Here is a 26,259-nt window from a genome sequence, read left to right as displayed (position 1 = left end):
TCATTGTTTCTTCACTGCTATCATTATATATTTGTACTGGGTAGTTTAAATTCTTTTGTCTTCTCTCTTCCTCCTTCTGTTGTATATCCCTCTGGACAGAACGAGATCTTATCTCTTTAGTGAGCTTTGTTTCCGCAAATCCAACAGTATGAGGTGAGCTTTCTCTAACATAATCCTTAAAATTCCAGCTCTCTACTATTCACCACTAATCAATCAACACTTTCTATACATAACTTTCAGTGCATCATTACCTTCACCTAACATTGCTGACCACACATAAGTACTGGCAGATGTGTTCCATCCTCTTGCCTCAACTGGCATCTCATTTTTTTTTTCTACTCTGCTTTTCTCCCTCTCTTCTCTTGGTCTTTCATGTGTGTTAATTAATGAGTGTTACTTGCTCATATGGATGGTCAATTTTAATTATTTGACAGACACAGTCTAATATAATTGTGTAGTGGAAACACTGTTCTTGGGAGCCACACCATTTTACTTACAAAAACTTGCATTTGGGAATCTATTATCAAGCAGAAAGTTTTGTAAATGGAGAAGAATTGGATTTCTTTAAAAAGCTATGATCTTTTTCCTTGTGCTACAAAAGCATAGCTCTTATGTTTCTGTTTATTCGTTTTATAATCAAATCAACAATGGAAAGGCACACTTTATAATCAGAAAACTGGAATTAATGTGCCAATTTTAGTGGCATTTTCCCATGAATCAATTGTAAAGAGGTCCAGAGCATCATGTTTTATACATCAAACACATTTATCCTACAGCACTACTTAATTTTTCTTAAACAATGAAGTTTGTTTCAGAAGACTGACAGGAGTATGAGAGTCAAATGCCAGAGGTGGTTTCTGTTAATGGCCATAGTGGGGCATTCTATAATGCCCCAAGGATGTGCAAGCCCTCATGTGGTGCAGATGATACGTGATGTCATCACTCACAAACAATGGGACTATGTTACTCTCTTGTACACAGAGAACAACGGTAAGACTTTCATCACAGTTATAGATTCACCTTCCTTCCAGAGTAGCATGAACTGCTTTAAGATCCTAGTACAAATATTTCAGGTCAAAACTTGAAACTGCTACTATTTCATCTGAAAGACTGAAATTGGTACTATAACACAGATCTCAGGATTACTCACTATACTCTATAAGTAACAAGAATCATTCCTGTCCTCTTGAAGATGTCTATCCACTTCAGTGGATACAAATTAAGTTGGCTCTAAAAGGGTAATAATGATAAAATTAAGCAACTTTACAAGCTGATTATTTTTCCATTTTCATCCTTACACTTGTAGTTCCAAGTATGTCACTAGCAGAAAGACTAAGTTGGGCACTTCCTTTCCAAATGTTTGCAATTAGTTAAGATATCAATTATAAACTTGTTCAATAAACTGAAAGGGTATTCCCATGAATTTTCAGCTTTTCTGAAACTAAAAGGCAATCCTTTTTCCTATAAAGCTGCTTTAAAGTAAGAAGAGGTATTCCATATCAATATTAAGTTTGTTTCATGGTTCATCGAGTAAAAGCTTGCTCTAGACATCATCGGGAGCATCTACCATCAAAGAGTACCTTCAATCATTAAAGGATTTCTTCCATAATTCAGCGGGAGTGTCCATCATCAATTTAATATAATCAATTGATGAAATGGATGTTATACATCAACCTGGTCCAAGGAACATACTGAGTTGGCACTGCTAGAACAGCATATGTCATCCACAGGTCTGATGACAATAGTGGAGGCAATGCAGGTGTTGGCTGGCTTGGTCAGCTCCATGTCAGCAGCAATCATCCCACTCTACAGGCTGCAGCAACTCTCCCTTCACTTTGCACAGTCAGTATTTACAGTTGCTGCATCACATATACTTGCTATCTCCACATTCATTAATGCTGATATGAGCAAAATGCTTGTGTATCTACCCATTCACACTTTAAAAGAAATCTAAATTTAAATGGTGATGTAACAATACAATCACTGTGAACAGTAATAAGATTACATATTATACTATCAAATCCTTATATACTTATTACAGACTCATTTCATATGTATTTCTATAATTCCTCAGAAAAACTATGCACTGGTACAGTTTGCATTACTTATGAACACTTAACTTAATATAAATTTCCAACAGTGATTACAGTAACCTTGACTTTGATGTAATATGGATCACTATCTGTTTGTCAACCACAGTACCTTTTTTTCAATGTTTCACCTATTGATCTTCTGATGACAACTTTACAACATGATACCATTTACTTTCATCCTCCAGTGTTTTGCTGTAAACAAGGGAACAGTAATACTGCTGCCCACTGCATATCCCCAACATTCATAATTCAATGTTTGGCTTGAAATTATTTCTACTCTTACCACTATTCATTCATGACAAAATAATTAAGCCTGTTGTTACATTGCTTGTTTTGAGACAATCTTTCATATAAAAATTTAAAGTTCATATCCTTAATGCATCATAATGGTAACACTGAGACAGCAGCACTATAAAGCTAAGGCATTGCAATAAAAGACTCAGTGATGCTACCGTTTGACACTACAGAACATTTCGAATAGCTGTCTTCCCTGATAGGAGTGATGACAAAGGTACCAGTGATAAACAGAACATCATGTACCTTCGGAAGCCTCACTACAGAGCCCAATTCATCATAATGTGGGACATCGAGGGATTCACAGCTACCTTTATGAACAAGGTCAGCATCTAACAGTATAGACAAGTTCTGCACATGAAAATTGTGCTTTTTTACACACACAATTAAAAATCTGCAATGAACAGAACGATTCAACAAACTGGCCCAGTCCTTCAAAAACAGAGTGGGTATTAATCTGATTCAGATTGTCTTTCTTCTCTCCCAGTAACTCTGCTCCCTTACTTCAGGTACAAAGCTCCCTGACTTCAGTTATGTGTTTCTTCAAGTTAAGTGACCCACTAGATTATACACATTCTATTTTGAGTCTAATAGACAGTATAAATATTTTTGAACATTTCCTTAACCATATACAGTACAACACTTAAATACATTTTTTCTTCATTAGGTATGGGAAACTTGCATCTTTTGGGAAATATCCTACCTGTTCTTAAAAATGTAGGTAAGGACTACAGGCCAGTTTTGCTACCAAGCATACTCTATAAAACAATGGGAAAGATAAATAGGAAACTTAAGAATGAGAAGTTACTGAAGAGTGAGGCAGCATAAAAGATAATGTATGACAACTCTTAACATATTAGTGAAAAAGTGAGCATTGGCTTAGATAAAAGACACTGGGAGAGTGTTAGAGAATGTTCAGCACAGTATCAGAAAACATTCAGTACTGCATGTGATTACCTGATGACCTATTTGCATAACACAGGAAGAGAGTTCTAAACTCATGAGGCTTCATGTTCTATACTTTCTTTGGTATCATATAATCTATAAAGCTTTTGAGTTGTTACTAAACTTCACTTGCAAGTAGTTACACTATGAGTGAAAATTCCCCCACAGCAAGGCTTTGTCAGGGATACTCTTGCTCTAAAGGAGTCCATCATTTCTCTGTTTCTTTTTGGAATGTAGTCCCAAAGCTGCAAGAGCCTCATGAAAGGAGTCCTGTGATTGCTAAATTAATCTGGAGCTTGTTTATGCTGTCTTCATTTATAGTTTCTTTTCTTAGGTTTCTTCCATGTATCTACAACTCTGTCAACATTTAATAATTTTTAACATAATCAGTAACATACTTTTTATTAATTATTCCTTGTTATACCCTCTCAGCAAGCAGATGTTTCCAATCTCAAAGAAAACTTCAATTTGACCTCATCAGATCTATTAAAAAAAGTGTGTACTGTTTCCATGTCTCCCTTTAGCCTTCTTTCTTCTAATACGAGTAATTCCATGGCTACAGGACTGCCCTGGTAGATGAGCTTCCTTAAAAGCATTGTTGCCTGTCTTTGGCCTTTTCCAGCAGATCAAGGTGTCCACTTTAACAGGATGTGTAGAATGGTCCTGTACACTGTAGTATGAGTCTAATAAGTGCTGTAAGTATCTTTCTAAACATATTATTTGTTTATTTGAAGGTAATTTTCATTTTGGCAAGTAAGAATTATTCCATCCTGAATAATCCTCCTCATATGTTGTGGGAATAGGCTAGGCATTGTCTCTTGCATGACAAGTAATGTGCTATTTTTCATGCAAGGTGGCAGTCACAAATAGGTCTCATTTCACTTTATCACTTTATATTTGGTTAACAGAATTTCATTAGCCAAATATCGAACCATATCCGAGGTTTGTCTTGGTTTGTTTGAAGTTGTAACTATCCTACAGATTTTGACCTCTTTCATAATGTTAGCATCATCCACACACACACACAGACACATATATATATATATATATATATATATATATATATATATATATATATATATATATATATATATATATATATAAAAAAAATATATATATATATATATTTTTTTTTTGCTTTGTTGCTGTCTCCCGTGTTTGCGAGGTAGCGCAAGGAAACAGACGAAAGAAACGGCCCAACCCACCCCCATACACATGTATATAAATACGTCCACACACGCAAATATACATACCTACACAGCTTTCCATGGTTTACCCCAGACGCTTCACATGCCCTGATTCAATCCACTGACAGCACGTCAACCCCGGTATACCACATCGATCCAATTCACTCTATTCCTTGCCCTCCTTTCACCCTCCTGCATGTTCAGGCCCCGATCACACAAAATCTTTTTCACTCCATCTTTCCACCTCCAATTTGGTCTCCCACTTCTCCTCGTTCCCTCCACCTCCGACACATATATCCTCTTGGTCAATCTTTCCTCACTCATCCTCTCCATGTGCCCAAACCATTTCAAAACACCCTCTTCTGCTCTCTCAACCACACTCTTTTTATTTCCACACATCTCTCTTACCCTTACGTTACTTACTCGATCAAACCACCTCACACCACACATTGTCCTCAAACATCTCATTTCCAGCACATCCATCCTCCTGCGCACAACTCTATCCATAGCCCACGCCTCGCAACCATACAACATTGTTGGAACCACTATTCCTTCAAACATACCCATTTTTGCTTTCCAAGATAATGTTCTCGACTTCCACACATTCTTCAAGGCTCCCAGGATTTTCGCCCCCTCCCCCACCCTATGATCCACTTCCGCTTCCACGGTTCCATCCGCTGCCAGATCCACTCCCAGATATCTAAAACACTTTACTTCCTCCAGTTTTTCTCCATTCAAACTTACCTCCCAATTGACTTGACCCTCAACCCTACTGTACCTAATAACCTTGCTCTTATTCACATTTACTCTTAACTTTCTTCTTTCACACACTTTACCAAACTCAGTCACCAGCTTCTGCAGTTTCTCACATGAATCAGCCACCAGCGCTGTATCATCAGCGAACAACAACTGACTCACTTCCCAAGCTCTCTCATCCACAACAGACTTCATACTTGCCCCTCTTTCCAAAACTCTTGCATTCACCTCCCTAACAACCCCATCCATAAACAAATTAAACAAACATGGAGACATTACACACCCCTGCCGCAAACCTACATTCACTGAGAACCAATCACTTTCCTCTCTTCCTACACGTACACATGCCTTACATCCTCGATAAAAACTTTTCACTGCTTCTAACAACTTGCCTCCCACACCATATATTCTTAATACCTTCCACAGAGCATCTCTATCAACTCTATCATATGCCTTCTCCTGATCCATAAATGCTACATACAAATCCATTTGCTTTTCTAAGTATTTCTCACATACATTCTTCAAAGCAAACACCTGATCTACACATCCTCTACCACTTCTGAAACCACACTGCTCTTCCCCAATCTGATGCTCTGTACATGCCTTCACCCTCTCAATCAATACCCTCTCATATAATTTACCAGGAATATATATATATATATATATATATATATATATATATATATATATATATATATATATATATATATATATATATATATATATTTTATTTTTTATCATACTTTGTCGCTGTCTCCCGCGTTTGCGAGGTAGCGCAAGGAAACAGACGAAAGAAATGGCCCAACCCCCCCCCATACACATGTATATACATACGTCTACACACGCAAATATACATACCTACACAGCTTTCCATGGTTTACCCCAGACGCTTCACATGCCCTGCTTCAATCCACTGACAGCACGTCAACCCCGGTATACCACATTGCTCCAATTCACTCTATTCCTTGCCCTCCTTTCACCCTCCTGCATGTTCAGGCCCCGATCACACAAAATCTTTTTCACTCCATCTTTCCACCTCCAATTTGGTCTCCCTCTTCTCCTTGTTCCCTCCACCTCCGACACATATATCCTCTTGGTCAATCTTTCCTCACTCATCCTCTCCATGTGCCCAAACCACTTCAAAACACCCTCTTCTGCTCTCTCAACCACGCTCTTTTTATTTCAACACATCTCTCTTACCCTTACGTTACTCACTCGATCAAACCACCTCACACCACACATTGTCCTCAAACATCTCATTTCCAGCACATCCATCCTCCTGCGCACAACTCTATCCATAGCCCACGCCTCGCAACCATACAACATTGTTGGAACCACTATTCCTTCAAACATACCCATTTTTGCTTTCCGAGATAATGTTCTCGACTTCCACACATTCTTCAAGGCTCCCAGGATTTTCGCCCCCTCCCCCACCCTATGATCCACTTCCGCTTCCATGGTTCCATCCGCTGCCAGATCCACTCCCAGATATCTAAAACACTTCACTTCCTCCAGCTTATATATATATATATATATATATATATATATATATATATATATATATATATCTTTCTTTCTTTCTTTCATACTATTCGCCATTTCCCGCATTAGCGAGGTAGCGTTGAGAACAGAGGACTGGGCCCTTGAGGGAATATCCTCACCTGGGCCCCTTCTCTGTTCCCTCTTTTGGAAAATTAAAAAAAAAAAAGTGAGAGGGGAGGATTTCCAGCCCCCCACTCCCTCCCCTTTTAGTCGCCTTCTACGACACGCAGGGAATACGTGGGAAGTATTCTTTCTCCCCTATCCCCAGGGATATATATATATATGCATAAATGATTCAAGTACTACTGACAGGTCATTAGCCTCTTTGATTTGGAATTATCATTCTTTTTGTTTTGCTTATTTCCAAGTGAAAAACAAAGTTTTTTATTCATGAAAATGCAAAAGTTTTTTCTTCTTAAGCATCATGACTTAATCATTCTTAGAACAAGAATACATGACCTACTTTTGCTAACACAATTCTATCTCTCACTTAGGAAATTTCCCCTTTGAGAGGGCTATCTAATTGCTTTCTCATTATCATTACCTTTCAAAGCACACTTATCACTTAGGACAGGTTTGTAGTGCAAAGTCTGTTTCTAGTCCCCTTAATTAGTGATAGGTATGATGTTTGTCCTTTTTCATCCCCTTGGATATAATATTGCTCTTTTCCAATAATGTATAGCAATAATTATGAGACCAAAATTCCACATAATTATAATAGGTCTCCATATACTTCATGCATATGCTTTACAATTATCAAAATTATAAAATAAAGCAAATATGGAGCTACCACTTTGGTTATGTACTGAATAATAGCATGTATAAAAATGTAAACTTTTCCTACCATTGATCCATGAAAAGTATGATGTAATAAGCCTCAACACTGACAGTCTCTATTCATCATCTTATAGCCATCAACCTCATTCCTGGGAACACTGGGTAGGTCAAGTGCATATAAGCATTCTTTAATGGGAATCAATTTTGCAAAGATTGGATTCCAAACTCATCTCCACAAACTGACAAAGAACAAAGATGCCAAATCACTGAGGTAAAACTTTCTACCCTACATTCTCTCTGCAACATTTCTTTTTTTCTTCTTATTGGCCAGGCTAGTCAACTTGGGCTTTTCACACAACAGCAAGAGTGGTTAGTCCTACTGCCCTACAACACTACAATAAAAGATATGGAGCATTTTCTTAAAGATGCTAGCATCTATATTGACAGTGAGGTAAAATATTTTCTGGTTAATGCTTTAATACATGTTGTGAAAAAAAAAGTCTAAAAATTCAGTCTTTACTTTGTAATTGGAATAAAGAAATATTCCTGAGTTTTCCTACTCACTACTTTGCAAGTGTATGAAAATATCCATAATTTTTCTGAGTTTTTCATTACTACTCTTTACCACAGGTAATAGTGTGTCACTATGATTTGGAGACAGAATCCTTTATCCTAAGGGAGGTGTGGCGTGTGGGGAAAGGGAAACCATTCCTTGAGGGCCCATGGGGATCATGGTCTGCTGATCAAAGACTAATCACTGCCCCACTTGAAAACAAATATGATCGACGCAAGGATATGAAAGGCTTCCACCTACGTGTAGCTACTATTGTGGTAAATGCTTCACAACGTTTTATATGTTAAAGTACAGGTCAATATGACTTTTTTAGGACACAAAGCCAATATGCTGCATAGAACCACAGAGCAATTATAACTGCAACATTAAACAAGTTAATTCAGTCCATGATACTACATTTTGCAGTACTATCAGGAGATATGTTCAAAAACAAACAATTCTGAACTCAACAAGCACAGTGTGAACACTCTACCACAAAACGATACTTACAATACCATTATAATATAATTTCATCAACTGAGGAATGCTCATACACCAAATATATCCTAATCTTTTACATGGTAGGCCAGCTCAATGATCCATATTGGAGGAAGATGCTGAAAGTGATTTGCAAATAAAAGTAAGATGCAAGTTTTTGAAAGAGTTGGGAGATTATAGTGTCAAATGAGTCTGCATGGTGAAGAACTGTAAGCTGTGCATGGGAGTATATGGGAAGCATAGATAATAGGATACCTGATGGTCCATAACAAAGTTTATGTCTTAAATAAATAAATCTAAATATATTTGGTAAAAGCAGGATAGAAAAACAGAAGGCACCTCCCAATCCGCCTCTCTTCCTGACTCAACTGTCAGCAAGAAAAAGATGTGAAAGTAATACCATGAATTAAGTAGTAAGGTACTATCATGGGAATCATATAGGAAAGTGTGAACTTTGAAAAAAATTCCTTTATCAGTTTGATGGCATCTGCTCTGCGGCTGGATTCTGAGAAAAAAGATGTAATTTGGCTTTCTAACTGATAACAGATATCAATGAAAGTTAAAAAACCTATGCATTTATTACATTGTGAGGTGGTTGATTTCAATGCTCTACTACTCTATATGTGATGACTCTTCCCCACATTGCTATTACATCTCCCTCCTTCATTGAGTCTATGTAATGTGATAAAATTAATATTTTCAGTATTTCAAACACTTCTATCAGATCTCCTTAAGAGCTTGAGCCTTTTCAGAGACAAGGTTTTATGTCTTTACAGTCTTTCCTCATAATGTTTATTTCTGAGTGAAGCAGTTCGATTGGTGGCTCTTCTTTGAATTTACTCAAATAGCTCTTCATCTTTAATCAAGTAAGGTGACAAGATATGAATGAGGTATTCCAAATGAGGTCTAACCAGGGCTCTGTAAAGGGTGAGTATTGTATCCCTTGTTTTGTGGCTTACATTTTTACCTATGAAAGCTAACATCTTAATGCAGCTAGGTTTGGTTTATCATACTCTATTCTCTCAAAAGCCCTACTTGATATTTCATTCTTCTTATCTGATTCAGGATCCTGGACTTGTGTTTTTCATCTTTTTAAATTACTTTTGCTAAGCAGCCACCTTTCACGTTAAAATGTCCTGGTTTTCATCTATTCTTTTCTATGTGCATCCTCCAGTTTTCTATTTCACTATATTGTTCCACTACAACTTTGCTTGTTTTGCCCATCTTCTTTTCTCTCTGGCACTTCTATGTCTTATCATTAAGTACATAAACAGAAATCTTGAGTCAAAAATCCAAAAATTTTCTCAAAAAAAAGATTGTCTCTGCTAAATGAAATGGTCCCCTAATTCATCAATACATTACAGTGAATTCTAGGATATGAGTGGCCATTAAGCAAGGGATACCTAAGTAAAAGATATCAGAGGGAGAGATAAACCACAGAGATGGACAGATGTAGTAAGAAAATTGATTAGGGCCACAGATATTTCAGGTGAAGATCCTAAAGAAATAATGGGTATCAGAGGAAATGGAACCATTTTGTGTATGAATAGGGATGTTGGTTTCACCTAATGAACCAGCTTACTGCATAAAGTGAAAATAAAGCTTTTATAATACATGACCATGTACCACTTTACCACTCTGGGCATGGATTAAGGATGTGTGTGTGAGTGATGCTAGGAGACTGTATGTGCTGGTCCACTCCATTAAACTGGAAATAATATGTTGACAGCAGTCAGACAGAAATTCTGCATTGAGTGATTGTAATCACAAAATTTTTGTCCATCAAAGTACAAATAATATTCATCAATCTATTACTACTCAGTGATTTATTGGATCAGATATTACTACCACTTCTTTAACTCAGTCAGTCTCATTACTTTTCATTTGAGTTAATTTTCTATACTGCTCAAAACAAAGTACAGATTTCAATAATCATAAAGGCTGAAGGCATGGAAGTATAATACAAAAAGGGTTTGAATACTGGTGCCTTTCCACAGACAATGCCATATGAGAGTCTTATAAGTGACCAAAGGCCACAAAACTTCCGAGAGGGCTACGTAGTTGATGTATGGCACACACTCCAGGAACAGCTAAACTTCACGTAAGCTCATATTCTTAGTGCAAACAAGTCTTACTACAAGAATTATACTAAAGCATATACTATTGCTCATTAGGTCATGTGGATGCATGAACTCTGAACTCTCTTTACCATCAAACAATTATCTTAAACTTTTGTACACTGACAATCTTCACAATTTCAACACTTAATCTATATTAGTCATCCACCACTCTAATACCAATGAAGTACTTATTTTTTTTTTTACTTACTTATCTTTTTTTAACAAGTTCCTTTCTTAGATTCTTGTTGTGACCTTCATTTGCTCTGTCACAGTGTCTCAAAAAAAATCTTTCCCCTTTTGACATCATCAAACTGATTTAGAAGCTTTAAGGCTGTGATCTGGTTACACCTTAACTTTTTTCTCTTTCATGGTGGGTAAATCTAAAAACCACAGCCTTTCAATGTAGCTTAGCTCAAGTACTTTACTCATGCACTAATCCTGTTGCCCTCTTCTAGGCCCTCTAAATTAAAAGTGTACTTCTTTTCCTGTGGTTACCAGACTTGGAAAGCATGGTCTAATTTTGGTTTAATATACACGATAAAGATATGCTCCATGTTTTCTTATCCATGTTCTTCAATGCCATTCTAATACTTCAAATAAATCATTTGTCTTCCTAATGACTCTTCTGATATGAAGCTCAGGTGATAGGTTAGTACAATGTCAACTATTAAGTCTCACACACAGGTTCCTATAGTTCTATTTGTATACAGATAATAATCATATTGATGCCTTCTTTAGCACTTAAAGTCTGACTGACTTGCAAAACTTACTAACCAGGTGGAAAATGGTATGAAAAATGTCCAAATTTTCTATCCCATTATAAAGTGAAAGAAATGCATGTACAACTAAAGGATACATAAAAACAAGTGAGCAAAGCTACCTTATACAGCTGTAGTGTGGTGCTGAAGTTAATGCAAAGATTGCTTGGCGAGGTGGTGGTGGTGTGGTAGGGGAGGGAGGATTCAAGTGGGGTGAGCCTGACAATGGTAGTCCACCAAATGACATTCATCACCATGAATGGTTAATGAGTACATATGTATTTACATATATTCAAATATGGGGTGGAAGGGGAGGGTGATGGTAAGTGATTGTAAGCCTCATGATGCAAATTCATTAATGGACACATTGTGTATGGTAACTATTAAAATATTTACATGAATTTGCATGTGTATTTACACTTTAGAATTGCCTCTGAAGAGTGATAGTTTCTGAAGAAAGTACTGATTACCAAGGTGAAACTTAGCAGCCATACAAAAGTCAGAATGTTGGTGGTGGACTTAACGAAAGTCTGCAAAAATTAGCATTCCCATGATGATTCCCTCAGACTGCCGAGTAAGCCTTCATATAATGACTAAACTTTGTGGCATGCTACTTTTGACCTTAGCCCATTTCAAAAATCTTGCTCTATCCCATGTCATTTGCTCCAATTGACTAATGTATTTTATCATTGAAGCAGTCTCTCCTTTATTCATGGTTGAAGATCCGTCTTCTTGACCAACCTCCAAGTCAAGCACTTTCTGGCAGTCCAGAAACACATAATCTACCCATCCATTTCTTTGTCTAAAACGTGTATGTCTTTGTGTGTAATTATCTATTTTTACTGTACAGGGAGTGAGTTTAACACTCTTGGGGCCCCATCTCTGACTCATCTATACTATCATATAACTTTTTTAACTAATGTATGCTATCCAAATTTACTATTTCCTCATTCAATTTATTCCAGTCATCCAACACTCATATACTATAAAAGTATTTTACAGTTTTCTAACAACTTTCTTTTTCAATATCAACTTTCTTCTTAATGTTACAGCCTCAGATCACTCTATCCTGGCATCTTACCAAGGAATGATCGCTATTCACATCATCAAGTTGATTTAAAAACTTAAAGGTTGTGACCAAGTCATCCCCCACTCTTCTGTCTTCCATGGTGGGCAATTTTAAGGCCAGTAACCTTCCCAGCTTTCTTAATTCTGGTACCATCTTTGTTGTCCCCTTCTCTAATAGAACTTTGTGTTTCCTTAAGTGTAACTAACCACACTTTGAGATAAATTAAACATAAATTTTCCCTGAAACCATGTTGTTTCTCACTTGGGTAGGTTATCCTCCATTCCCAGTTGTAATTATCTTTATTATTCCCACACTTTAATGATATTCAAAGTTTGGCTGACTGGTCTATATCATTTTAGCAACAATTCGGTTCCTCCTTGTGTACTAGTGTTATTTATGCTATTTTGTGTATATCCCCTATATCTGAATGATTTATACATTGTCTGGGCAGCATTGTAAGAGGTTTGGTTATGGTTACTAATGCCTTTATCAGAAAATGTAGTAATTCCATCTGGCCTTAATGCTGATTTTTTTCTGTAAGAAGACCAACTGCTTTACTGATGTCTCTTTCTAATCAGTTTATATCTGTGAATGCATGTTTGTCGTAGTCATCTAATATTTCATCATCAATTTCATCATTCTCTCTTCCACTAAAAACCAACTTATTCTAGTTTATCAACATCTGACAAATTCTTTTGGGGTCATTTACTTAACTGCCTCTTTACTTGAATGGTCCAGTCTCTGAATTTTTCTTCATTTCTTTGTTCCTGTAAGCAAACAGGACTTTTGAGTTCTGAATTGTGTTTTTATTTACTGGCAGTTTTATGAAAACTATATTCAAAATGTATATATGTGTGTACAACAAAATTTTGTCACCATAGTTACCACCTATATCTAACACTTAATAATTTAAGGTAATATACATATCTGAGAAGCCATTTCCCACAATCACTTTAAATCATCAATGTCTTGACAAAAACCTGAACTTGATTATCAAGATTTTACTTGCATTCTGACATGATTCTTTTACAAAAATTTTTAAATGGAACACTCTGGCAGACACAAAAATATCTTGTTACATATCATTAATGTGAAAGCTTTTATTCTTTCACCACAGGTACACAGCTACCAATACACTGTTTGGTTCACTGCAAGCAGATGGAATAACCTGGAATGGTATGGTGGGGATGCTCCAGACAGATGAAGCAGATGTGGCTGTAGCACCACTCTCCATCACTAAGATTCGCTCAATTTCTATTGATTTTACTCTGCCTATACAAATAGTGAGGTGGGGGTTATCTGTATTCTTATTCATTGGATGGAATATAATGAAAAGCAAGTTTCTAAAACTCTTCAAAACTAACCCTACCATAATAGATAGCAACAGTTCGGTTTTCTTGCTTTGTTCTTCTATCTTTATCTTTGTCACAAGCATCATCAAAGTGCAATCGACATATATTTGAGATTATCCCACATACAAAATGAACAATGGATATTAGAATCGTCACACTGAAAAGTAAAAACTAACCATTCTACAACTGCAAGGAAATTTTTTATTTTCTTGTTAAAGTAGGCTATTTGATACTCATAAATATCATATGTATATTTCATCTTTTCACTAACAAGAATGATGGTTGCTGTTAACTTCGTAAACTTAGCTATATGTTCAGCTTATCTTGAGCAATGTGGGATAATGACATACCTTAGAATGTAAATCAGATCCTCTCTTTCTTGGCATAAGTCTGTGACATGAACCACTAATAAAAGTCTCGGATAGTTCCCATTTGTGTCCATACCAATAGCCCTCTCCAAGGAAACACATGATATACCCTGCTTATACCTGCCTTCTCAAAGTTTATGTTTTTTTTTTTCCGCTGTCTCCCGCGTTTGCGAGGAAGCGCAAGGAAACAGACGAAAGAAATGGCCCAACCCACCCCCATACACATGTATATACATACACGTCCACACACGCAAATATACATACCTACACTGCTTTCCATGGTTTACCCCAGACGCTTCACATGCCCTGATTCAATCCACTGACAGCACGTCAACCCCGGTATACCACATCGATCCACTTCACTCTATTCCTTGCCCTCCTTTCACCCTCCTGCATGTTCAGGCCCCAATCACACAAAATCTTTTTCACTCCATCTTTCCACCTCCAATTTGGTCTCCCACTTCTCCTCGTTCCCTCCACCTCCGACACATACATCCTCTTGGTCAATCTTTCCTCACTCATTCTCTCCATGTGCCCAAACCATTTCAAAACACCCTCTCTGCTCTCTCAACCACGCTCTTTTTATTTCCACACATCTCTCTTACCCTTACGTTACTTACTCGATCAAACCACCTCACACCACACATTGTCCTCAAACATCTCATTTCCAGCACATCCACCCTCCTGCGCACAACTCTATCCATAGCCCACGCCTCGCAACCATACAAAATTGTTGGAACCACTATTCCTTCAAACATACCCATTTTTGCTTTCCGAGATAATGTTCTCGACTTCCACACATTCTTCAAGGCTCCCAGGATTTTCGCCCCCTCCCCCACCCTATGATCCACTTCCGCTTCCATGGTTCCATCCGCTGCCAGATCCACTCCCAGATATCTAAAACACTTTACTTCCTCCAGTTTTTCTCCATTCAAACTCACCTCCCAGTTGACTTGACCCTCAACCCTACTGTACCTAATAACCTTGCTCTTATTCACATTTACTCTTAACTTTCTTCATTCACACACTTTACCAAACTCAGTCACCAGCTTCTGCAGTTTCTCACATGAATCAGCCACCAGCGCTGTATCATCAGCGAACAACAACTGACTCACTTCCCAAGCTCTCTCATCCACAACAGACTTCATACTTGCCCCTCTTTCCAAAACTCTTGCATTCACCTCCCTAACAACCCCATCCATAAACAAATTAAACAACCATGGAGACATTACACACCCCTGCCGCAAACCTACATTCACTGAGAACCAATCACTTTCCTCTCTTCCTACACGTACACATGCCTTACATCCTCGATAAAAACTTTTCACTGCTTCTAACAACTTGCCTCCCACACCATATATTCTTAATACCTTCCACAGAGCATCTCTATCAACTCTATCATATGCCTTCTCCAGATCCATAAATGCTACATACAAATCCATTTGCTTTTCTAAGTATTTCTCACATACATTCTTCAAAGCAAACACCTGATCCACACATCCTCTACCACTTCTGAAACCACACTGCTCTTCCCCAATCTGATGCTCTGTACATGCCTTCACCCTCTCAATCAATACCCTCCCATATAATTTACCAGGAATACTCAACAAACTTATACCTCTGAAATTTGAGCACTCACTCTTATCCCCTTTGCCTTTGTACAATGGCACTATGCACGCATTCCGCCAATCCTCAGGCACCTCACCATGAGTCATACATACATTAAATAACCTTACCAACCAGTCAATAATACAGTCACCCCCTTTTTTAATAAATTCCACTGCAATACCATCCAAACCTGCTGGCTTTCATCTTCCGCAAAGCTTTTACTACCTCTTCTCTGTTTACCAAATCATTTTCCCTAACCCTCTCACTTTGCACACCACTTCGACCAAAACATCCTATATCTGCCACTCTATCATCAAACACATTCAACAAACCTTCAAAATACTCACTCCATCTCTTTCTCACATCACCACTACTTGTTATCACCTCCCCATTTGCGCCCTTCACTGAAGTTCCCATTTGCTCCCTTGTCTTATGCACTTTATTTACCTCCTTCAAGAACATCTTCTTATTCTCCCTAAAATTTAATGATACTCAAAGTTTATGTACATGACATAAAAAATGTCTGAGTCATTATCCTATTAACCCTTTCAGCAGAGATCTATGACTTATTTTCTGATTTGTCAACTGCAGTAGCCCTTCATCAGTATCTCCATACCACATACCAATATCTGATTATGACATTATTCTCTCTTCCAGCACTCGTTTGTATATCCGACGGCCAATATTAGAAGGCACATGGACACTCTATACTCAGCCATTTAGTGGCTACTTTTGGATATGCATTCCTATCTCTATTCTGGTCTGTGGTAAGTATATCTCATTTCTGTTATCAGTTGTCTGCCACTACATACATTTAACTGTATATTCTCAGAAACAGATTATCTCTTTATGAGATTCAGAGCATGTAAACATGATGTTCAACCCCCCATCTCACACACACACACACACACACACACACACACACACATACACAGGATTCTGATTATTAAGCAGCTGAGTTGAAAAAATATGGGAAAAGTATGTGAAAACTGTCTGAAATGCCTGTAATTGCTTCCTGACTGTTCATCACACCTGAAAATTTAAAGTGTCCTATGCTGTCACATGACACACTTGCAGTCAACTGACAGAGGTGTCCTGTGCTGTGTACAGCTCATCAGTAATCAATGGATTAAGTGTCCCTTCAGTAAGGGTAACCTGACTGGTTTCATGTACAGTTGTTTTGGTGTGTGCTGTAAATATTTTCCAATTATCTTTTTGTCTATGTTTTCAAAGGCACTTTTGTCACTGACTAATGAGTGATTTGCTTCCTTAACAATCTTCCTAAGGTTTTCTGAGGGTAGACTTGGTACTATATTAACCCTTAAATTTCTACATGTTCATTTCTGCCATGTGTTCCCTGAAAGCTGGCAGTCATAAGCAGTTCTTTCACTCTGTCCCTACCTCATCTGCTTAGATTTAGCTGGGTTAAATTTCATCACTCAAGAATCTCACCACACCCTCAGGCCATCAACATCTCCTTAGAGAATATTGCAATCTTAGAATTCTCCTGACTTCATTTATGATTTTAGTAACATCAGCAGGCATAATCAGGTATGAATCCAGTCCTTTTGGCAATTCATTAACGAGCCAGGATTACAAGTGGCCCAAGGGTCAAGCCCTGTGAGACATGAATTCTTTGCTTTATTTTCACCAAGATAATTTCTAGTCTACTGAAGAAATGCCCCTCTTATGCTTTCCAGATTCTCCAATTTCTTGATAAACTTCTTCTTAGAGAGTACAAAAGGATCTCTGGCTGTTCAAGAATGTAATTCCACCCCTTTCTCTTCTGTCTAAACCAATGTTCATACTAATGCTAAGATTTTCTCTCATTCACAGCGGCAGTGTTGTTGGTGCTCAACTGGATCACTGTATGCCTGCAGATGAATGATCACATCATCCTGCCCCAAGAAGCATTTTGGGTCATGTTCTCTGGTATTGTGCAGCAGTGTAAGTAGAAAAAAAAAAAAAAAGACAAAGTACTTATTTGGAAACTTTAGCTTTAACTTAAAGCCCTTGACACAAAACAGCCCTTACATAGTATGTCATAAATCAAAGTGATGGTTAATACAATCACATAACAGATGCCACTGGTTGAAATTCACTATGGGTCAACTCTGATAAATCTATACCAAAGGCAAATTTTCAAAATTCAAAAATTCTGTCTTTCTCTCCTTTATGGTATGTCCTACAAGCATGAGATATATTCTCTCCCTACTTACACACTTTTACATAGTATAAGAGATAAAACTTATAACAAGATGAAAAAATCACCTGAGAAAAGGTTGAGAAGGGTAAAAAAATGCTGAATCCCTTCATGTATTTTCAGTACATTCTGATTATCATAATAAAAAACTGATAATTATGTATAAGTGTTCTGAGCTGTGTATTAAGAATTGTACTAAATGACTGTTATATTCATAACTAAGAGCAATATGACTTTTACAGCCACAGAGATTGAACCTCGGCCAGTGTCTGGCAAAATTGTGTTCTTTTCGGGATTCTGGATGGGTATGATTCTCTTGACATGTTACTCTGCAATCCTTGTGTCCATTCTCACCACCCGCCAACCACAACTCCCCTTCAAAGACTTTCAAGGTCTTCTCAAGCAACCAGACTGGAACCTGGGTGTTCGAACCAACACTGCACTTGCCGACTCTCTTGCCGTAAGTATCCAATTTCAATGGAGTATAACTGTTCTTATACCATTTATAATACCTGGTAGATCATGATGATAATCTACTTACAAAGTGACTGTAATTCTGCAGTTGGCAGCACCAAATTCTCCAATGCGACTATCCTGGGAGCAATTTGTGGGGAAAGACCCAGTCAACAATCTCCCTTCCAACAATGATGATGCCCTTGCTAATGTTCTAAAAGGTATACCATGCCAGTTCATACACTTAGAACAATGCATTCCATCTTTTCATGAAAAAAGAGATATCTTTACTTGTAAGTTTCATACAGTTGGAAAGCAAAATGCATCACATCCATCCCACTGTGAACTAAAGATACTCTGTGTTGCAGGTAAATATGCTTTTTTTGCAAACAAGGAATACATAATCTACCGGTTGCAGCGTAAACTTCCCCTCAGACAGGCAATGAACATTGTGGACACCAAAAGTGACTTTCTCAAACGAGGAATTGGCTTTGGACTTCAGAAAGGATCACCATACAAAAACATCTTCAATCATATGTAAGTTTCATTTCCCATAATGACATTTTTGAGACTAAAAGTTCCTGATAACACATATCATTAAACAACTAAAGGCTAATTTCAGTTTATATAACATAATCAATGATAAGTTACTTTCCTCCAAAGTAAATGCCAGTTTTTTAATACAACTGGTGTAAAACATGGATATTCTTTATCTTCTTGGCTGAAAAGCACAGGCTACCAAAGACATACCAGCACCCAGGAGTGTATCCAGCATGGGGGGAATATTTGTTTTTTACTAATGTCAAGATAACAAAGAAGAGTTCATGACGAGTGGCATGCAAGAACACACTGCATCTAAAAAAATCTTACAGCTTTTTGAGTTGTTTAGATGTTAAATCTTATCACTAGTGTTAGTCAACTTCTCATAAAACTGATGACAGCTGTTGTATAAAAGTGAGTTCATCATAAGACCAGCAATTGTTCAGTAATGAAAACAGATTTATTATTGATAACATAAAGTATTTAATAGCTGCAATCAAGGACTTTTGTTTGGCGAAACAAATCAATTCGCTCTTGTAAGGCAGAGAAAATTTTGTTACTGAAATGTCATAGAAGGTGACTAAAAGAGGAGGGAGTGGGGTGGCTGGAAATCCTCCTCTCCCACTTTTTTTTTTCTTTTCCAAAAAAGAGAAATAAAAAGGAACAGAGAAGGGGTCCAAGTGAGGATATTCCCTCTAAGGCTCAGTCCTCTGTTCTTTATGCTACCTCGCTAACACGGGAAATGGCAAATATGCATGAAAAGAAAAAAATGAATGAAGGCAGCAAGTTGATATATACATGTGTATATATGTATGTGTCTGTGTATGTATATGTATGTATACATTGATATGTATATGTGTGTACATTTGAGTGTATGGGCATTTATGTATATATATGTGTATATGAGTGGTTGGGCCATTCTTCATCTGTTTCCTTGTGCTACCTCGCTGACACATGAAACAGCAGTTAAGTATAATAATAATAATGTTACATATAAAATTATGGAAATTATATAAAATCCAAATCCACAAGTTCCGGCAGTTCTTGGAAATTCAAGTGTATATTAGGCAAATTATGGAGGGTATTAAGCATTTTACTGTGCACCATTTGTTACAACTTTTAATACATGTGCAACACGCCATAGTTGACAATGATGTCATTGGAACCAGTTACAGAAGGTTAATAAGTACGATATTCATTAGTGACCACAGTGATGAATGAAACCATTTACTCTAGAAATGGTCCCATTATCATTAATTCTTTCTAGATTTCAAAAAAAGAGCATCATGCCTTAGGCCCAGTTAAATCACTTAAGAGACTTTTTCAACCTGACTAGAGGGAATAATTCTTTTTTTGTGCACCCTGGAGCACAAAGAAACTCATTGGCTTAACCTGAGTTTTACAGTAAAGTACATGATGTAAGGTGAGTAGCATCTGCTTTAGCTTTCCTTGGAAACCTTTCATTGGAGGATATCAAGAGGAAGGGCCTTTGGCATTCTTCTATCTTCATCAAACTGTACCTTTAAGTAGATGAAGTGGATCTACCCTTTATGGCTCTGAGGATTCCTCCACCTAGAGAGTAAATATTTCAGTATGGCTTTGATTCTCCAATGAAGGTATTTATTTTTGTTTTATTTAATCTGATCTGAAATCTTTTTCTCTCGCACTTCTCCTTCATGTACATATGCTCTCATTCTTAAAGGAATCTCATTCTTCTCAGGACTACCTGTGAGGGAGAAGGTGTTTTAGCCTTCAAAACCTACATATTTTGATAATCAATTCACTGTCAAACTTTTCTTTATTGAAAAATAGTGAAAATTAATTTCTTTTAGGATGCAACCCTATGCTAATCACAATAATGCAAACTTTTGCTACTATCCCACAAACTTGAAATTATTTGGACATAGGAGAGAAAGAACACTTCCTACGTATCTCCAGTGTGTTGTGGGTGTATACAAGGGGAGGGGTATGGGATGGAAAGCCTCCCCTCCTGTATTATTAATTTCCAAAAGTAGGGAGAAAAGAAGAAGCTTGGAGAGGATTTCTCCTCTAAGGTTCAGTCATTTGTTCCTGGGCCTACTTTGCTATGGCAGGATACAGTAATAAAGTGAAAATAAAAGGTCCTGGTCACTAAAAAGAGTATAGATACAGTCCAATATCTTTAGATTAGACTACTGAACTAAGTTGGCTATCTCCATGGACAGAAGATAAATTATTAATCCTAGTTTTATGATTTAGGTTGTGGAAGATGACCCAGAAAGGCCACATTAATCGCATGAAGAGAAAGTGGTGGCCTAACATTGATCGCAATCCTGATCCCTACTATCCCACACCAGGCTTTAAGGAGGTATTATCACATTTTTAAAATTTACGTGCTCAAATAAAATCTCATAAATATACATTATAACTCTACTGTCATTTAAAAGCTTATTCTACTGCCTTTCTTGAACATCACAATTCTCTACATATTCTTCTATACTTAATTTTTTTTTCCTCCCCCAAATTACCTCTCACAAATACAGTCAGGTTGCCAAACACATATATAATAACTCTGTACCTTCATCTAAACCATTCTTTATATGCATTTTCATATTCAGAAACTGAACATGTTTGTGGATAATGCCAATACCATGAGAGAAGTAAGAATTGATGATTGTACTAACTTCCTAGGGAACCTATACAAACTCCAAAACTGGTCAGATAAATGAGTGGTGAAATTTAATCCAATTAAATGCAAAGTACTGAGAATGGAACACAGTAAAAGACCTCATCACCATTCCTACCAAGAGAGAAATAAGCAACAAGAATCTGTAAGGGAAAAAGATGCAGAAGTCAGCATTGTGCCAAACCTGTTGCCAAAACTCCACATCAGAAGAATTGTTAGGAAGGCAAAGTGCCTGTTGGCAAATATCAAAATTATGATTAACTCTTTAGTTGACCCGAAATGGACCCCTTGTACCCAAATGCAAGGTGAACCAGTTGGTTATCAGTGCTGCTCACTCACCCATAGGTGTTTACAAATTATTTAAATTTGTAACACTATTTTATATACAGTATATCACAACCAACTATTAGATAAATGGATTTTTTGAGAAACTTCAAAGGCCATTGCAACATATCCAATGACAGCAACTAAAAAACTTATTCATATACCTTAGAAAAGAGAACATTAAAAAGTGATGTATTATATTTATTAAAAATTTTCAAAGCCTTTGATAATCTTCATCTAAGTAGCTCCTGAATTGCCTCCATCTACTTTTCCCTTTCTAACTCAAACTGTAATTTTCATTTAACCCATTTATGTACACCAATGTATCATTGGAGATAAACATATGATAAATTATGCTCCTTAACTGTTGATTCTGTCTACTGCACTTTCATTATTAAGTTCATTCCCAGTTCCATGGAGTAGTTCAGAAGCATGTAGTCTTTAAGTTCACCCCTGCACAACTATGATCCATGTCATGTGTGTTAAAGTGAAACATGAACTTCCAAGTTAATTTAAGTTCTTACTTTTTCACCTTGAACACAAATTTTGTCAAGTGAAAGCAGTCTCCATTCATGCAACCTCCAGACACAATATGGTGCCACCTGATCCAATCCTAAGTTATTCCTCTTGCATCTTCATTAAAAACTATTTATGGTTGTAATCAGCTTTCTAACTTCATCTATCACTTCCACAATCTAATTCTTTTACTTCAACTATGCAACTAAGTATCTTTTTGACCATCCTATCATCTTCCATACAATCTATGAGATCGCAACAACTAATTAGACTTTTATCCAAGCTCCTTTCTAATTTTCTGACACCACATATCTTTCTCACATCTAGTCTTTGCTCCATCTATCCCCCTAATTCCAAGTATAATGTTCAAGTTATCCATTTCTCTTAGTCTGGTTTCATATCAATCATCATAGCTGAAACTCCTTCACGAAAGGTAATTGTACACTCATATCTGAAATTATTTCCATTAATGTCACTTAATTCATGTAAAATATATTTCAAGAACTTGTAAATAATATGTTCTGCATCTCTCTTGAACAGGTCTTTACAGTGTTCACCATCTTGGGAGGTGGGATGGTCCTGGCAATAGTGTTCTTAGTATTTGAGCACTTCATCAACATGAGAAGGCAGCACAACAATCAGTCTACTGATTTAACAACTCAGCCAAATGTCAGTCTTCTGGGGTGTCTTGAGCAGAGCTGCATGTTTATGTGTATGATAACCTCTTTGTGGTTGCCTGTTTGTGCATATGGGGAAGAACTTTACTCTTGTGGGACTCTATCTCAGTCTCATAATTGCTTAGATTATTTGATATTCACTATTCTGCTTCTGATAAAGATGTTTTCCTTAATTATACATAACTTTTCTATTAAACAGCCTTTTCTTGTGTTTTCTGCTTATATATATACAGTACTCCAGGTGGAGGGTAATGCAGGGATATACATACCACACTTCTCTAATTTGGCATTGTGTTTACTCCTTCTTGTGCATGATCATTTCACTGTGGTTTGTGAATACAGATCACATTAACACATATAAAAGAAGCAAAAGTTCACCAGTACTTCAGTTAACTACAGCAAAGTCCCACAGTTATGCAATGCATCATAATGGACTTTCTTTCCAAGGTGCTGCTTACCCCATGGAGAAAATCATTAGATCTCTTGTACAAGATTTTGTTCCCCTTAAACGTGTTTTGTTTCGAACTTAAATACAATGGAGAGATCATCTATTAATTTTCTTATCTTCAGTTACATCATAAATTTTCCTTGTTTTACATTCATCCTCCACACTTCTGAAACTTTGCAACTCTTCTCAAGCACGATCTTACACTACTCCAATTATTTTAAGAATCTTGAGTAAAACATTCATATTTGTGAGGCCAGCCAGGCAAGTGCATTCAAATATGTTGACTTTGACCAACTGTTTCTCTCTTGCCACCAGAGGGGTCAGATGGTGCCTTTTCAAAGTAAGAGTACAGTGAACAAAGTCAAATGTCTTATGGAAATTCAAGTAGAGACTTATACCATCTATCATTTTTGTCTAAGACAGAGCCTAAACTGTGTCAGAATTCCAAGAGGTTTCTAACAGTTTCAAGGTTTTCATACGTTATGCAAGTATGAACTTTTTTACCCTGTTAAGGTTTTCTTGTGCAAACTGCATATGATCAGTTGTCATAAGAATTTCTGTTTAAAGGTGCATCACTATACTTTATATGCATATACTGTTTCAGAGCAGTTTTACTCGTACATCTGGCAATAAGCCATATCTCCCTACCACCCATCACTGCTAATCCAACCATTCCATCTTCCTGCTAGTTTCTTCATTACTTTCTTGTTCACTTTCAATTTTTTATGATTATTCACTTTTATGGTGATGTTTTTACATTATATATCCTTATATTTTTGTAACGTAAGGGTAAGAGAGATGTGTGGAAATAAAAAGAGCGTGGTTGAGAGAGCAGAAGAGGGTGTTTTGAAATGGTTTGGGCACATGAAGATAATGAGTGAGGAAAGATTGGCCAAGAGGATATATGTGTCGGAGGTGGAGGGAACGAGGAGAAGTGGGAGACCAAATTGGAGGTGGAAAGATGAAGTGAAAAAGATTTTGTGTGATCAGGGCCTGAACATGCAGGAGGGTGAAAGGAGGGCAAGGAATAGAGTGAATTGGATCGATGTGGTATACCGGGGTTGACGTGTTGTCAGTGGATTGAATCAGGGCATGTGAAGCGTCTGGGGTAAACCATGGAAAGCTGTGTAGGTATGTATATTTGCGTGTGTGGACGTATGTATATACATGTGTATGGGGGTGGGTTGGGCCATTTCTTTCGTCTGTTTCCTTGCGCTACCTCGCAAACGCGGGAGACAGCGACAAAGCAAAAAAAAAAAAAAAAAAAATATTTTTGTATACACAATAAAGTAATACACTTATTGCTACACATGTAATTCTATATATATACACTTACAATCATCATGTTTTCTTTTTCAACTAAAAATATCATAAAGAATCATTTACCTTCCATAAATACTCTTAGAAAAAATCATGATAAACTACTTAGTATCATTTTGGTAAAACAATGGTACTTCTACCCCAATTACAACACAGTCTATAACAAAGAGTGAACACATTTATTTCGCTAGCCATTAGTGGGGTGGGCAGTGAGCATGACTTAGGGCCACAACTGTTAAAGCATGACCTCTTTTTCTGAATCCATGCTGTCTACTTTTTTTTTTCTTAGGCTCCAGTCACAGACTAAAGTCCACATCAAGGCTGGGTCTTAATTGAAATATAGAGAGGATTATGAAAGGGAAAAAGAAGAGATAAGAGAGAGTGAAAAACCTGTATTTCAAAAAGTGCCTGGTCATAGTTATTGGGAAAGACTGATGATGATAAAGAATTCCAAAGCTTTGAGGTGTAAGGAAAGAAACAGTTATCAAAACATTCCACCTTTTCTCCTCTCCAAGTCGTTATCCATTTGATTTCTTATCATTTCTTTGTGTTATTGATACCTCACCTGTTAGTGAGTCATTATGCATGTGAGAGTGAGAGTGTGTATCTATGGGAACTAATGTCATAATCCATTACACTGAAAATACTCAGTCAGTAAATAAAACCTTTCTGACTCTTAAGGACACCATCCAACAATCATAAGACAGAATGTTATAAAGATTTATGAACAAATTTCTCCTTATGTTGTTCCTTAAATTTGTTCCAGAAATCAAACCCGTTACTGTAAGAGGTCAACAGCAGACAGCTGAGGACAAGAGGCGCCTCAGAAGAATGAACATCATGATTATAATACAACTGAGAACAAGAGGCACTTCAGAAGAATGGGCATCATGATTTTGGTGATCAAAAACAAGGAGTACAGAACCATGCCAAGAGAAGAAAATATTGCAAATAATATGAAAAGCAGTATAATAGCATCCCTCTGTTTTCATTTTTTTACTGATGTATGGCAATAATATGATTGAGTTACTAGTGTCTGGTACTGATAGTCTAAATGAATTTGTCTAATTCTTTTTGTCTCTAAAATCAAAATCTGTACTGTAATAATGCTATTCTTTTTGTCTCTAAAATCAAAATCTGTACTGTAATAATGCTGTTATCTGCTCTATGGTAAGCATATGGTATTCTATATT

At 37.0% G+C, this 26,259-nt stretch overlaps 2 protein-coding genes across 2 annotated transcripts in view; one reads left to right on the top strand and one right to left on the bottom strand.

Moving 5' to 3' along the window:
- LOC139747411 (hemicentin-1-like) overlaps positions 1-26,259 on the bottom strand; it is a 206,042-nt gene that overhangs the window by 69,164 nt on the left and 110,619 nt on the right. The gene's annotated exons all lie outside the window — the stretch shown is intronic.
- LOC139747410 (glutamate receptor ionotropic, kainate glr-3-like) lies at positions 708-26,000 on the top strand. Its single transcript, XM_071659741.1, has 15 exons — positions 708-990; positions 1,731-1,842; positions 2,591-2,711; positions 7,926-8,045; positions 8,225-8,425; positions 10,643-10,746; positions 13,710-13,880; positions 16,578-16,687; positions 17,757-17,867; positions 18,366-18,583; positions 18,686-18,797; positions 18,945-19,113; positions 21,355-21,463; positions 23,162-23,290; positions 25,833-26,000. The coding sequence occupies exons 1-15, from the start codon at positions 831-833 to the stop codon at positions 25,851-25,853; spliced, it is 1,968 nt and encodes a 655-aa protein (XP_071515842.1). The 5' UTR covers positions 708-830; the 3' UTR covers positions 25,854-26,000.

The sequence above is a fragment of the Panulirus ornatus genome, chromosome 68 (genome assembly GCF_036320965.1).
Source record: "Panulirus ornatus isolate Po-2019 chromosome 68, ASM3632096v1, whole genome shotgun sequence".
NCBI classification, from domain to species: domain Eukaryota; kingdom Metazoa; phylum Arthropoda; class Malacostraca; order Decapoda; family Palinuridae; genus Panulirus; species Panulirus ornatus.
This window is presented reverse-complemented; position numbering and strand designations above follow the sequence as displayed.